We start from the raw sequence: 12375 nt of genomic DNA on the forward strand, positions 1-12375 counted from the left end.
CCTGAAAGAAATCAAACAGCCAATGTCACAAAACCAAACCACCCTTCAGAGAAAGGCCAACTGCCCGCAGAATCACGCAGAATCACCAAGGCTATACTCTGGGAGTCTAAAATGACATGTGCTGACCTTGGGGTCAGGCTTGAGAGAGCATGTGGTGCTGGGGATCAAGGGAACCCACATTTGCAAGACAAGTTCTCAGCTGCTCATTCTAGTTTTGTGCATAGATGGCCCCAGGCCAGCCGATGGCCAGGCCAGTGTGACCTCTATGGTCTCAGGCCACCCTCTGTAACCTCGGATTTGTCATCTGCAGCAGCAGAGGAAGCACCTGGAGCCGGCGGCCTGTCAAGCGGCTCAGAGAGGTTGGCCTGAGGAACGGAGGTCTCCGGGCCCTCTGGGGCGTCCTGGCACAGGTGCGTTTTCTTGTGGCGATTGAAGGTGCCCAGCTGGCGGAAGTCGCGGCTGCACACGGGGCACGAGTAAGGTTTGAGGCCTGAGTGGGTGCGCAGGTGCACGTTGAGGTTGCCGCGATGGCTGAAGAGCTGCCCGCACTGGTCGCAGGCGAAGGGCCGCTCCTGGGTGTGCATGCGCATGTGGCCGGTGAGTGTGGACTGGTGCGTGAATGTGGCCCCGCAGACACTGCAGCTGTAGGGCCTTTGGTTGTTGTGGATCCGCTGGTGCACGCGCAGGTCCGACGGCTGCATGAAGCCACGTCCACAGCTTGCACAGCTGAAGGGCCGCTCACCCGTGTGGCTGCGCCGGTGGATGTCCAGCTGAGACTTGTAGAAGAAGACTTTGGGGCAGTGGTCGCACACCAGTGGGGGGCGCTCCCCTGGTCTGGCTGCGGGGACACGGCCCCGAGGTGAGGCTCCATTTCGCTGCGGAGATCCCGAGGGGCTGGCGGCGCGCGGGCATCTCGCTCGCTGAGAGCGCCGTGGCCCTGATGCGCTTGGGGAAGCTTTTCTTTTGGATGCGCCTGGCAACCTGTGCGCACCCTCAGTGCTCCCAGAAGCTCCATCTCGACTCCTCTCAGTGTCCAGAAAACCTGCAGAGAGTGGGACAACACTGGCAGCATGAGCCACAGCCCCCAGTGGAGAACCCCAACCCCAGCCTAAGAGGTGGATGAGAAGCTCTGGAAGGGCAGGGTGGAAGCGAGCCCAGCACTGAGAGTCACGGGCCTCCAGCTCTGCTGGTGTGCAGAGGCCCCACACCTGCTTCCCCTCCACACTCACCAGGATGAAGGATCTCCTCCTCCTCCTTCTTCTCCTCCTTCTTCTCCTTCTCCTCTTCCTTCTCCTGTTGCTCCAGCTCAGGCTCCATCCCTGGCTCAGTCTCCATCTCCCCCAGAGGCTCCATCTCCCTCTCAGTGTCCAGCTCCTCCTTGCCTGATTCCAGCTCAGGCATCAAAGCCTCCTGCTTGTAACTTGGCCTGTTTCCTGAGAACACCTTCGAAGAGAAAAATGGGGACAGGGGTGGCTAAAAATGCAGCTGAGTGCCTGAGGACTGAGAGTGGGACAAGGCGCTCGCTTTCCTAAGCCTGCCCCTGCTGACCATCAGACACTCCAAGATGTGGCACTGTGTCCCAATCTTTTAGGAGTCAGGGGGTGGGGTGCGAAGCTCTGGGGGCAAGCCTCTGCAAAGCCAGCGCCCCCCCCCAAGACTGAACCAGGACAAGACAACCTGAGGTCAAGACTTCCCCATCATACCTCCCCATGGACTGGGTGTCTGCAAAGTGACCCCAGAATGTCACTTTTCTGTGGAAACTATCTTGGGTTATTTGCTTGTTCATCACTGGCAGTGGATGTTTCAGCTTTTCCCTTGAGGGGGAATTTCGGGGTGACCCCACCATGGCATCCTGTACCCATCCCAATATTTGTGCCTACAACGCAGTCGGGGCGCACCACTCACCTGTCCCCCTGATTCCTGGCAGGTCTGCGGCGGCTCCTGTCCTCCTGTGCTGACCCCCAGGGGAGTCTCTGGAGGTGTTTCACACACTGAGTCCTGGGGTTCAGGTCGCACGCTGTCCTCCTCTGGGGCCTTCCCAGCATCCGAGTGTCGTGCAAGAAATGTCTTTCCGTCTACAGTAACGATACTCTTTTGGGGGTAAATTAAAAATCAGGGGTGTGTGTTTGAGCCACACCTGTGGTGCTCAGCCAGGGAGGGGGACATATGTGCTGTGGGACTGAAACGGGCATCGGTGTGGAAGGCAGATGCCTCTCCCTGCGCTCTCTTCGCCCTCCTGGATTTCTGAGACCCCACACAGAGCTCTCTCGGGGGCTGCTCTGGAGGAACGTTAATGTGAACATCAGGAGCACCCCAAATGTGCACATCCAGTGCACAGACATTGTAAATGTGCTCCAGGCAAGGGTGGCTGACCAAACCCCGCCCAGTCTGTCCCCAACACCAATTCTGGCAGGCATTTGCATAGGAGCTGTCATTGTCACCTGTGTGATTGGCATTTGGACACAACACTCAGGGGGATTCTTGTGTCCTCATTCTCATCTCACACCGTTCTCTACCCATCAACCCTGCCCCTGATGGATCTGGGAATGCAGGAAGTGGGGTGAACCGGCACAGCCACACAGCCATTCCTGAGGGAATCACATGCTTAGTGCATAGCGGCATGAGTGATGTTGGCCAGCTCAGACCACCCTGGAGACCAAGCCAGGCCCTCTCAGCCATACAGCCCCCTGCGTCAGGAGTAGCCAGGGAACCATCCGGGAATGGGAGGCATGGGATGGCCAGGGCCCCTCCTGTCTGCTGAGGCACTCACACCTCCTTTGCTCCTGAGAGTGTGTCCGACTGGAACCCTCCCGCCTCCTCAAAGCATCCCACTCACCCATTTCTGGGGTTTCTGGAGGTTCTGCAGAAGCTGCTCCAGCTCCTGGCAGTTCTTCACCCCGTTCTCCAACACCAGCGCCTGCAAGTGCAGGGGTTGTGAGATGAGGAACTGCTCCAGCACCAGCATGTCGAGAATTTCCATCTTCGAGTGGAGATCAGGGCGCAGCCAGCACCAGCACAGATGTCTCAGCATCACCAGGTCCTGCAGTGGGTCTGGGTCCTGCTGCTGGTTCAGCCGTCGGAAGCCCCGGAAGCTCCGGAAGCTGGTGTGCCAGTACTCTGGGCTGCTGGGTGGCTCCAGGATCGGGGGTGGGGAATGTGGTGCAGAACTCGTGCCCACCGAAGGTGTCTCAGATGAAGCCATTTGGGCTGCAGACTTGGGGTGCTGTGTGTTTGGGGGTATCCTGTGGGTGGAGGTAGTTCCTGCAGAACCTGGAGAACAGGAGCAAACTCTGAACTCACCTGGCTCCAGCTGGCCTTGAGTCCTAGGGGGTCCTAGTTTTGTCAGGCTGACCCCCACTGAGCGTTCACCGCTCTGCAGGGGCCTGACTGCACCCCTTCTCAGGGTTCACCCCTGCCCTCACCCTCACATATCAGCTGCAGTTGAAATTTTTCAATCTGTGTTTTCCAAAATGCCACTTTTCCTTGTGGGTATTTGTGGGGGGGGCGGGGGGGAGCATTGTGAAGGACCTTGAAACCCAGCAGTGCTCAGGAGCTGGGAGAGTGCAGAGCCGAATGGAACTGGTCCCTGCACGAACTCCCCTCCTGGAACTTTACTTTTTGCCCGAAAATGTAGGGGGTTTTGTTGTTGTTGGTTTTGGGTTTTTTTTTTCTTTTTTGTTTGTTTGTTTTTAATCGCCCTGTGGAAACCAGGCATGATCAGTACAGCCTGATCGTTCTGCAGAGAGGGTGCAGCGAGTAGACACTCGCCTTGCATTCAGGCAACACTGTTTTGATGCCTGGCACTGCACATGTCCAGCAAAGCACTGCCAGGAGTGACCCTGGAGTGAAGAGCCAGGGGTTATCGCTGAGCAGAGGCAGGAGTAAACTCTAAGCACAGCTGGGTGTGGCCCCCAAACCCAAAACAAACAGCAAAAACAAAAGCTGCAAACCCAAAGTACAATCGAAAGCACCAGATGTTCTCATCTAGTTCTAAAACTTTCACCCCTCAAGCCCCTCACCCACCCAGCACTCATCTCTGCCCCCTCTGTCCTGCCCAGCCCTATTTGTGGTTGCCTGGAATCCCCTTTCTCCCCAGACCCATCCTCTTGACACACAGGACGGAGTTTGTTGTGCCATACAGGAAACAAAAGTTGAAAAAAGTTGACAGGAACTCTAGTCTCCCACATGCCCTGTGTTGAGCACCAGCCTGACAAACCTGGGTCACACCAGTCAGGGATGGGGGACTCAAGAAGCTACCGCACAGGCTTCTGTGCAGAACCCCGAGTTAGATACCCCCATCCCCCACCAGCGCCCAGGACCCCCACAGAACCGACAAACAAAACCAAACAAATTCACCCTCTGTACCCGTCACCTTGTCCAAGCACGTCCCTGCTCTGCTGATGCGGCAGACAAGACCAGGATCTGTCTTCGTCCTGCAGGCTGGACCCCAGCACTACAGAACCCCTCCCAAGTAACCCCAGCACTTACCTCCTCCTGTCTCTTCCAAATGTGCAACTGGAATCCAGCCTGGCTTCAGCCCCTTTTAAGGCCAAGGCCTCCCACCCTGCCCTACCCTACATGATGTGGGATTAAAGTGGGTAATCCAGTTTTAGGAGACCCACCCTCTGTACTTCAAGCCAGGTCCCTGCCAGTTGTGTGTGCTGAAGTTGAGGGGCTCAAACCGGCTCAGATTTCCTTTCTTTTTTTTTTTTTGCTTTTTGGGTCACACCTGATGATGTACAGGGGTCACTCCTGGCTCTGCACTCAGGAATTACCCCTGGCAGTGCTCAGGGGACCATATGGGATGCTGGGAATCAAACCCGGGTTGGCCGAGTGCAAGGCAAATGCCCTACCCGCTGTGCTATTGCTCCAGCCCCTCAGATTTCCTTTTATTTGATTTTGTTTTAGTTTTCTGGGGTCATACCTGGAGTTACTCAAGAGCCTACAGGAGGTACTCCTGTCTCTGTGCTCCCGGGTGGGGGGGGTGCCTCAGGAGCCCTGATTAACGAGACCAGGGCAGCTGTCCTGAAGTTAAGGAGGCTTGCCTTGGTTTCCCTGTACAGAAGCCAGGTCATTTGTATAGGTGTGCAGAGAAGCAGGATGGTGCCTCCTCTTGTGCCTGCCCTCATGCCCTGTCCTGCAGCTACACCATGGTGGGTTTGGGGGATGAGAAGACTGAGGCTTCCCATGAAACTGCGCTTCCCTCATTCACTCGATCTCATTGAGCCATCGGCCTCTGAGCACCCCTACCTGGGCTTGGCAACAAGGGATCCGTGTGGTGTGGAGACAGAACTCGAGGCCTCATGCCAAGCACTCCCTCCAGGCCACTGAGCTCTCTCTGGCTTGACCACGAGTTGGAAATCAGTGGCTTTGAAATTTCACAACGGAGAACAAAGCCCTGAAAAAGAAAAGAAGCTGCACTACTAAGGAGAGAGAAAGAAAGGCAGAGAGAGAGAGAGAGAGAGAGAGAGAGAGAGAGAGAGAACAACTATGGAGAAGGAAAGGAGATTCTGTAGTGTGCAAAGTCCTTGTAACAAAAGTGGTGTCCAGACTGAGGCTATTCTAGTAAAAGTCCCTGTGACACCGGATTTTATTTGACTTTGCAGTCATACACAGTGCTTGGGGGCATGTGCCAGGACTGGCACCTACGCTACTGGATGCAGAGCATATGCTCTGACCCTCTGAGAAACCTCATCCATGAGGGTTCTTGGGCCACACCTGGTGGTGCTCAAGGGTTACCCCTGGCAAGGCTCAGGGACCCTATGTGGTGCTAGGGATCTGAACTAGGGTCAGCCACACGCAAGCTAGTGCTTTAGCCCCTGTGCAGTCACTCCAGCCCATTGTCATAATTAAGTACTCTCGGCACTGCAGTCAAAGAAGACAGAGAGACTGGGAATAGTTCAGGAAGGGGGACCTTACTGATCACAAGCTACCTCAAGCAGGGGAGCTGTTTCCAATGCAGGCTGCAGAGAGAGGAGGGGTAGACCTTCTTCCCAGGACAGGGATAAGAATGACATCACAGCCTCTACAGGGTCCAGAAGTTAACTATTTTCCTGAGGGAGAATGGCGAGCATATGTAATTGAGAAACATACAAAGAAGATACAAGGTGGGACCTGGAGATAATAGAGCAGGTAGGGCATTTGTCTTGTACACGACTGATCTGGATTTGATCCACCACATAGGGTCCCCTGAGCCCTGCCAGGAATGACCCATGAGTGCAGAGCCAGAGGTAAGCCCTGAGCACCACCATGTGTGTGGCCCTCTCCCCCCCTCCCACGCCCAGTAAGAATACATATCGCTTATACAGAAATTGATGGAGAAACATGATGCATGTGTCTCAGTAGTCTGAATGCTCTGTGTACTGACGGTTCTGGGGGATCTTATCAGTGCAAAAGTGTCTTTAGGGCCAAAGAAGTGGTATAGAAGGCTAGCTCTACTTCCAGCCCGGGCACTGCACAGGTGCTCTGAGCCCTGCCAGGAGTGACTTCTGAATCAGGAATAAGTCCTGAGCACCCCTAGGAGGGGAGTGACCCAATCCCGCCCCCTGAAAAAAAAAAAAAAGTTTCTCAGGTTCTGTTCTGGCCCCATGAGAGCAAGTGGGTTGCAATGAGGCGGCTTCTTTGGGAGAAGTTAGCACAACTGCAAAGGACAGTCCCTCGGTGGGCTGCAGCCCCAGCGAGTCCTAAATTTTCCATGCGGGGAAAGTAGGGGTGACAGACATGTAAGTCCATGAGAAGGCGGGAAACTCCGGATCCAGGATTTCAAGGTAGGATCCAGCAGCCCCTAGTGGGCCCAGGGTCCTGCTGGATGCAGTTCTTCAAAATCAAATCGGACGACCACGATGAAGGCCCCACGATGTCTGTCAGCCCGGCCCTGCCCTCCGTCGTGGTGTTGGCACATAGTTGGGGTTCTCACTGGCACGGCAGGTTGCAGTGTCCTCTAGTCGCCCCCTTTCATCCTGGCTCTTGCGCGCAGCAGGGAGTTAAGTGGTGCGAACCCGCAGGGGTCGAGGCGGTGCGCGCGCATACTCACCCGGACACGGGCGCGCTCCTGAGCCTGGGTCTACAGTGCGTCTGGGGGCTGAGCTGAGCTCGCGCCTCAGCTACGGCCGAGCGCCTGGCGGCATCTGCTACCGGACTTCCTTGGGCCCTGGCTCCCACTCCGAAAACTGGGTTCTATAGTGGGAACCACCGTCCCCGCCTGCAGTCGGTTCCTTTCGCCCCTTGCGGGGGAATATGACCTGTCTGAGAGGGGTTGTAGTGCACGCTGCGGTCGCCGACCTGGCAACAGGCCCTCAGGAACTGACCGACGTGCCCAGGGGCCAAAGAACTCCAGCCTTTTCCGCTGCAATAAACTAGGATCTTAGGGGCTGGAGCGATAGCACTGCGGGTAGGGCGTTTGCCTTGCACGCGGTCGACCCGGGTTCGATTCCCAGCATCCTATATGGTCCCCCGAGCACCGCCAGGAGTGCATGAGCCAGGAGTGACCCCTGTACATCGCCGGTGTGACCCAAAAAGGAAAAAAAAAAAAACTAGGGTCCACGTGTCCTTCTGATAGGCAACACACACACTTGCACACAGCACTGCTGGCAACATATCTTCCGTGGGATGCGGTGGTGGGGGACGGGATCTGCCGACCCCAGAGAGAAGCCGCAATTGTTCACACTGTGCACACACTGACCCTGTGTTGTTTTGGTTTTGAGGGTCACAGGGGGTGGGATCGAACCTGGGATCGAATCCGGGTTGGTCGCGTGCAAGGCAAGCGCTCTCTCCCTGTCCAGTCTCCGGCTTTTCCTCGTCAGCGCTGGAAGCGAAGTGCATCAGGACATCAGCGTGGAGGAGCACTGGTCACCAGGGGGCAGCAAAAACCCAACAGGAATCATTCGGGCCCCATACTTGCCCCAGAAATATTCTGTCCCAGCCACCAGTGAAGGAGCATCATTGAAAGAACATAAGACCTTTTGCAGTCCGAGAGACAAAACCCAGGTTAAGGCATTTGCCTCACAGATAGCCGAGGGCACCACATATGATCTGAGCAATGATCTGAGCATTGCCAGGAGAGCTCTCTGAGCTCAGAGAGAAAAGTCCTCAGAGTAAGCCCTGGAGACTGCTGGTGGTAGCCCCCAAGCCAAAAAAACAAACAAACAAACAAAAAAAATTAACTTTCAGCTTTTAGTGTCAGGTTAAATTTAATCCCTTTTTATGGGGGCTGGGCAGGGCACACCAAGCTGTGCTCAGAATTTACTCCGGGCTTACTCTTGGTTCTGCGCTCAGGGGTTCAGGGATTGAACACTGGTCGGACCTCTGCAAATCATTGAACTGTTGCTCCAACCTCATATTATACATTTTTATTTTTTAATTTTAATTTAAATTAAAAATTTAAAATTTTTAAAGTCAAATTTAATTTATTTAGTTTTAAATTTTATTTTTATAAAGTTGTTCACAATAATTGGTTACATTCAATATTCCAACACCAATCCCACCACCATTACACCTTCCCACCACCATTACACCTTCCCACCATCATATTTTGAATTATTCCACCCCACCCCCCAAGCCTGCCCCCAAAACAGAACATGATGATTTATTTTGTATTGCTTGTTATGAATAACTCGCTAAAGATGATCCAAAAAGTTTCTCTAGAGGAAAGTGTGTGAAAATTGTTGTATCACCTGGAGCCATTAAGCCCCTGTAGAGAGTTGGCATGGGCTCCAGGAATTCTTAGAATTAAAATTTTAACTGGATGTTGACTATGGGGTCGGGTGTTGCTCTCTTTCTCTTCCAAGTTTATTTATTTATTTTTATCTCTTTATTTTGCTTTTTGGGTCACACCCAGTGATGCTCAGGGGCTACTCCGGGCTCTGCACTCAGAAATTACCCCTGCTTGTGCTCGGAGGACCATGTGGGATGCTGGGAATCGAACCCAGCTCTGCTGTGTGCAAGGCAAATGCCCTACCTGCTGTACTATTGCTCTAGCCCCTCTTCCAGGTTTATTTGTGAGTCTCTGGATCAGGGCCCTTAATGAGCTTAGAAAGCACCAGAGGCAGTTCCTGGGCATGGGGAAGCACAAGGAGATGGGGTAGGTCGACCATTCCCGACTCCAGGAGAGCCTGAAGATTTTGGTCACAAGTCTAGCTTCCCTGGATCTTTTAGCAGATTTCCTCATGGATGAGGCTTGTTTGAGCCAGTGGAGATCAGCCGTGAGCATGGTGGCGATTGAGTTCTGCAGGTTTTTGGCTGTCATGGTTCTCTGGGGGGTGGTGCTGGGACTCACCCACCCCTCTCTGGGTTGCCCCAGATGAGATAGCCTGGTGCTGGGTCTGATGGCATCTCTGTGGCATGTTGCTTTCTTCCTCTTCAGCGACTTACTTGTGAGTCCTCATATTATATATATTTTAATCACAATACATTTTAGGATAAACTGCTAAGTTATTAACCCTCCTAATAGTAGAATTTTCGTTTTAGGGCCTCACCTGCTGGTGCTCAGCGGTCCCTCCTGGTGGGGTTCTAGGACCATATGCTTTGATGGGATGGAATCAGGGTTAATGCAGTGAGGTGAGACCTCTGCTACTGAGATCAGAGGCAGTGAAAAAACCTCTGTTTTCATTCCAAAGCTTCCATTGCAGAGAACTGTGGCTATTCTGATCCTGCAAGGAACTTTGAGATCTGAGAAGAGTGAGCGGCTGCTGGGGAAGATCCCACAGTCCCCCAGTCTCCATTGGCAGGCAGTGGCAGCCCAGGAAGTCAGGGTTAGTTCAGAGTTTTCATTCCCTCCCTCAGGCATGCAGCTGTTGACAGCCCCAGGCCCTCCTCCTCTTTGTCCTTATCTGGAGGTTTTTCTTCCTAGCCCAGGGGCTTCCTAATTGACCCGGATTAGTCAGGCCAGCGGGAGAGGGAGGCCAAGGGCTTGTCTGTTTTAGGGCGTCCTGGGCAGAGGCACTCATTACTGGGAGGTGAATGACCCTGAGCCTACTCTCCTTTTTGTCTGTTAGGATGCTTAATTGGCAGCCGAAAGTCCCCTCTGTAGATCTGGAGAACACTAGCTGGACAGTCTCTGGCCTCAGAGGACTGTGGTCAGGGGTTACAAAATATACTTATGTATACACCAGGCAGACACACACACCTGGTATATTCATAAAATAGATACATACATTGACAGTTGTATTTGTATATGTCTTTTTACATACATTGAGTATAAATAAAATAGGTAAGGGTTGAGAGACACAGAAGTTAAATTGTTTGCCTTTCAAATAGCTGACCTGGGTTTGATCCCCAGCACCCAATAAGGTCCTTTGAACTCCACCAGGAGTTATCCCCAAGTACAGAGCCAGGAGTCAGCCCTGAGCATCTCTGGGTATGCCCCCCACCCCTGCCAATAAAAAAAGAAGGACCTTTTCTGGTGCTCTGGAGGAAGGCTGTACTGGCTGGGCTGGAAACCAGTTCTTCTTACTGCAGGCAAATTGTTTTAAGAAGTTGGGGTGGGGACAGGGGTAAGAGGTGCTTTGGGCTCAGGCTGGTGTGGGCTCGGTCAGCCCTCTAGTCCCTTTCCAGTCTTTTTTTTTTTTTTTCTTTTTGGGTCACACCTGGTGATACACAGGGCTTACTCCTGGCTCTGCACTCAGGAATCACCCCTGGCGGTGCTCAGGGGACTATATGGGATGCTGGGAATCGAACCCGGGTTGGCCTCGTGCAAAGCAAACGCCCTACCTGCTGTGCTATTGCTCCAGCCCCCCTTTCCAGTCTTTGGAGGGACCATGAACCCAGATACCTCAGTGTGGTGTTCATGATTGTGGGGGAACAAGAAGTGGGGAGTGCAGGCAAGCCAAAAAGCGGGTGCCAGCTGCAGGTGGGGGAGGGCCGCTGGAGGGGAGAAACAGGCTGATGCAGCCCCAAGAATTTGATCAAAAGCTTTCTCTACGTTGATTGATATGGCCATTTAATTTTTATCTTTTTTTTTCTTTTTGGGTCACACCTGGCAATGCACAGGGGTTACTCCTGGCTTTGCACTAGAAATTACCCCTGGCCGTGCTCAGGGGACCATATGGGATGCTGGGATTTGAACCCGGGTCGGCCGCGTGCAAGGCAAATGCCCTACCCGCTGTGCTATCTCTCCAGCCCCTAATTTTTGTCTTTTTTATATAGTATATTACATTAATTAATTTTCATAAATTATCTTTGCATCTCTAGAATGAATCCCATTTGATAATGGCATATAAGCGATGATATTTTGATATGTTGTTGGAGTCAATTTGGTAAGACCTTGTTAAAGACTTTGGCATCAGTGTTCAGGAATACTGGTCAGTAATTTTCTTTTTCTTTTGCTTTTTGGATCACACCCAGAGATGCTCAGGGGTGACTCCTGGCTCTGCACTCAGGAGTTACTCCTGGAGGTGCTTGGGGATGCCATGTGCAAGACAAACACCCTACCCGCTGTACTATTGCTCCGGCCCCAGTAATTTTCTTTTTAGTAATATTTCTATCTTTTGTCTTTTGGTGTTTGGTGATTCTATCTGTTTGGCGGTGGGTGAATTGGGCTCTGAGGACTTGCTTGTGGGTCCCTCCAGGATCCCAGGGCCTGACTGCCACCCACCAGCTCCTGCTGCTTTCCCGCCTCCCATTGCCTGTCCCCACTGTCCTGGGGGCAGGGAGGGTCATACCCACCTGTTGGCTGGCCCTATGCAGGGTCTTAAAGGTGCACTACTGATGCTAAGTTCCAGGCCAGGCTGGTGTGGCATCCCCAAATACCCTGATCTTCTATTATTTAGTAACTTTTTTCTATGTTGGGGCCCACCTGGTGGTGCTCAAGAGTCACTCCTGCTGGTTCTTGGGGGACCACATGATGCCATCTCCCAGCCCTACAGGCTTTTGGGGCAGTGTTGGGGCTCAAACTAGGGCCTTAGGGACACCGGATACTCTACCATCCTAGGGTTGTCTCTGGCCCCTGCAGTCGCATCAAAAAGAAAATCAAATCATTTGTGCCCTCTGGTTAAAGAGACAAATAGAAGTTGACAAAAATACATGTTCAGGACATTTCCCTTTGTTCCTGGTTCTTATTTCTGTCCCTCAGTGCTTCCTTTGGGCAGGAGAGGACCCCTGGAGGGGAAGGGACTTGCACTTGCTGCTGTGGTGCCCAACTGAAGTTTTGTCACAGTGGGAAAGGCTGTGGGCCTTCAGCTGCGAGTCAAGAGAAGCCCGGACGCCCCTGGGACTCAGGGAGCGCCCCAGCGGGGTTTCATCCACGCGGCCCTGTGGACCCCACAAACAAAGGACTGCTTGGGCCAGCTCAACTTGGGGAACACTCCTGGTGGGGCTCGGGACCATACGGGGTGTTGGGGATCAAACCCTGGCTCCTGCGTGCAAAGCCCATGCTCAGCT

At 53.3% G+C, this 12375-nt stretch overlaps 1 protein-coding gene across 1 annotated transcript; it reads right to left on the reverse strand.

Moving 5' to 3' along the window:
• Positions 1-263: 263 nt before the first annotated feature.
• ZSCAN5B (zinc finger and SCAN domain containing 5B) lies at positions 264-3202 on the reverse strand. The gene is made up of 4 exons (XM_055146492.1): positions 2837-3202; positions 1906-2091; positions 1383-1443; positions 264-1042 (listed from the first exon to the last, which is right to left on the reverse strand). The coding sequence occupies exons 1-4, from the start codon at positions 3200-3202 to the stop codon at positions 264-266; spliced, it is 1392 nt and encodes a 463-aa protein (XP_055002467.1).
• Between the last annotated feature and the right edge of the window lie 9173 nt (positions 3203-12375).

Source organism: Sorex araneus, chromosome 8 (genome assembly GCF_027595985.1).
Source record: "Sorex araneus isolate mSorAra2 chromosome 8, mSorAra2.pri, whole genome shotgun sequence".
NCBI lineage: Eukaryota > Metazoa > Chordata > Mammalia > Eulipotyphla > Soricidae > Sorex > Sorex araneus.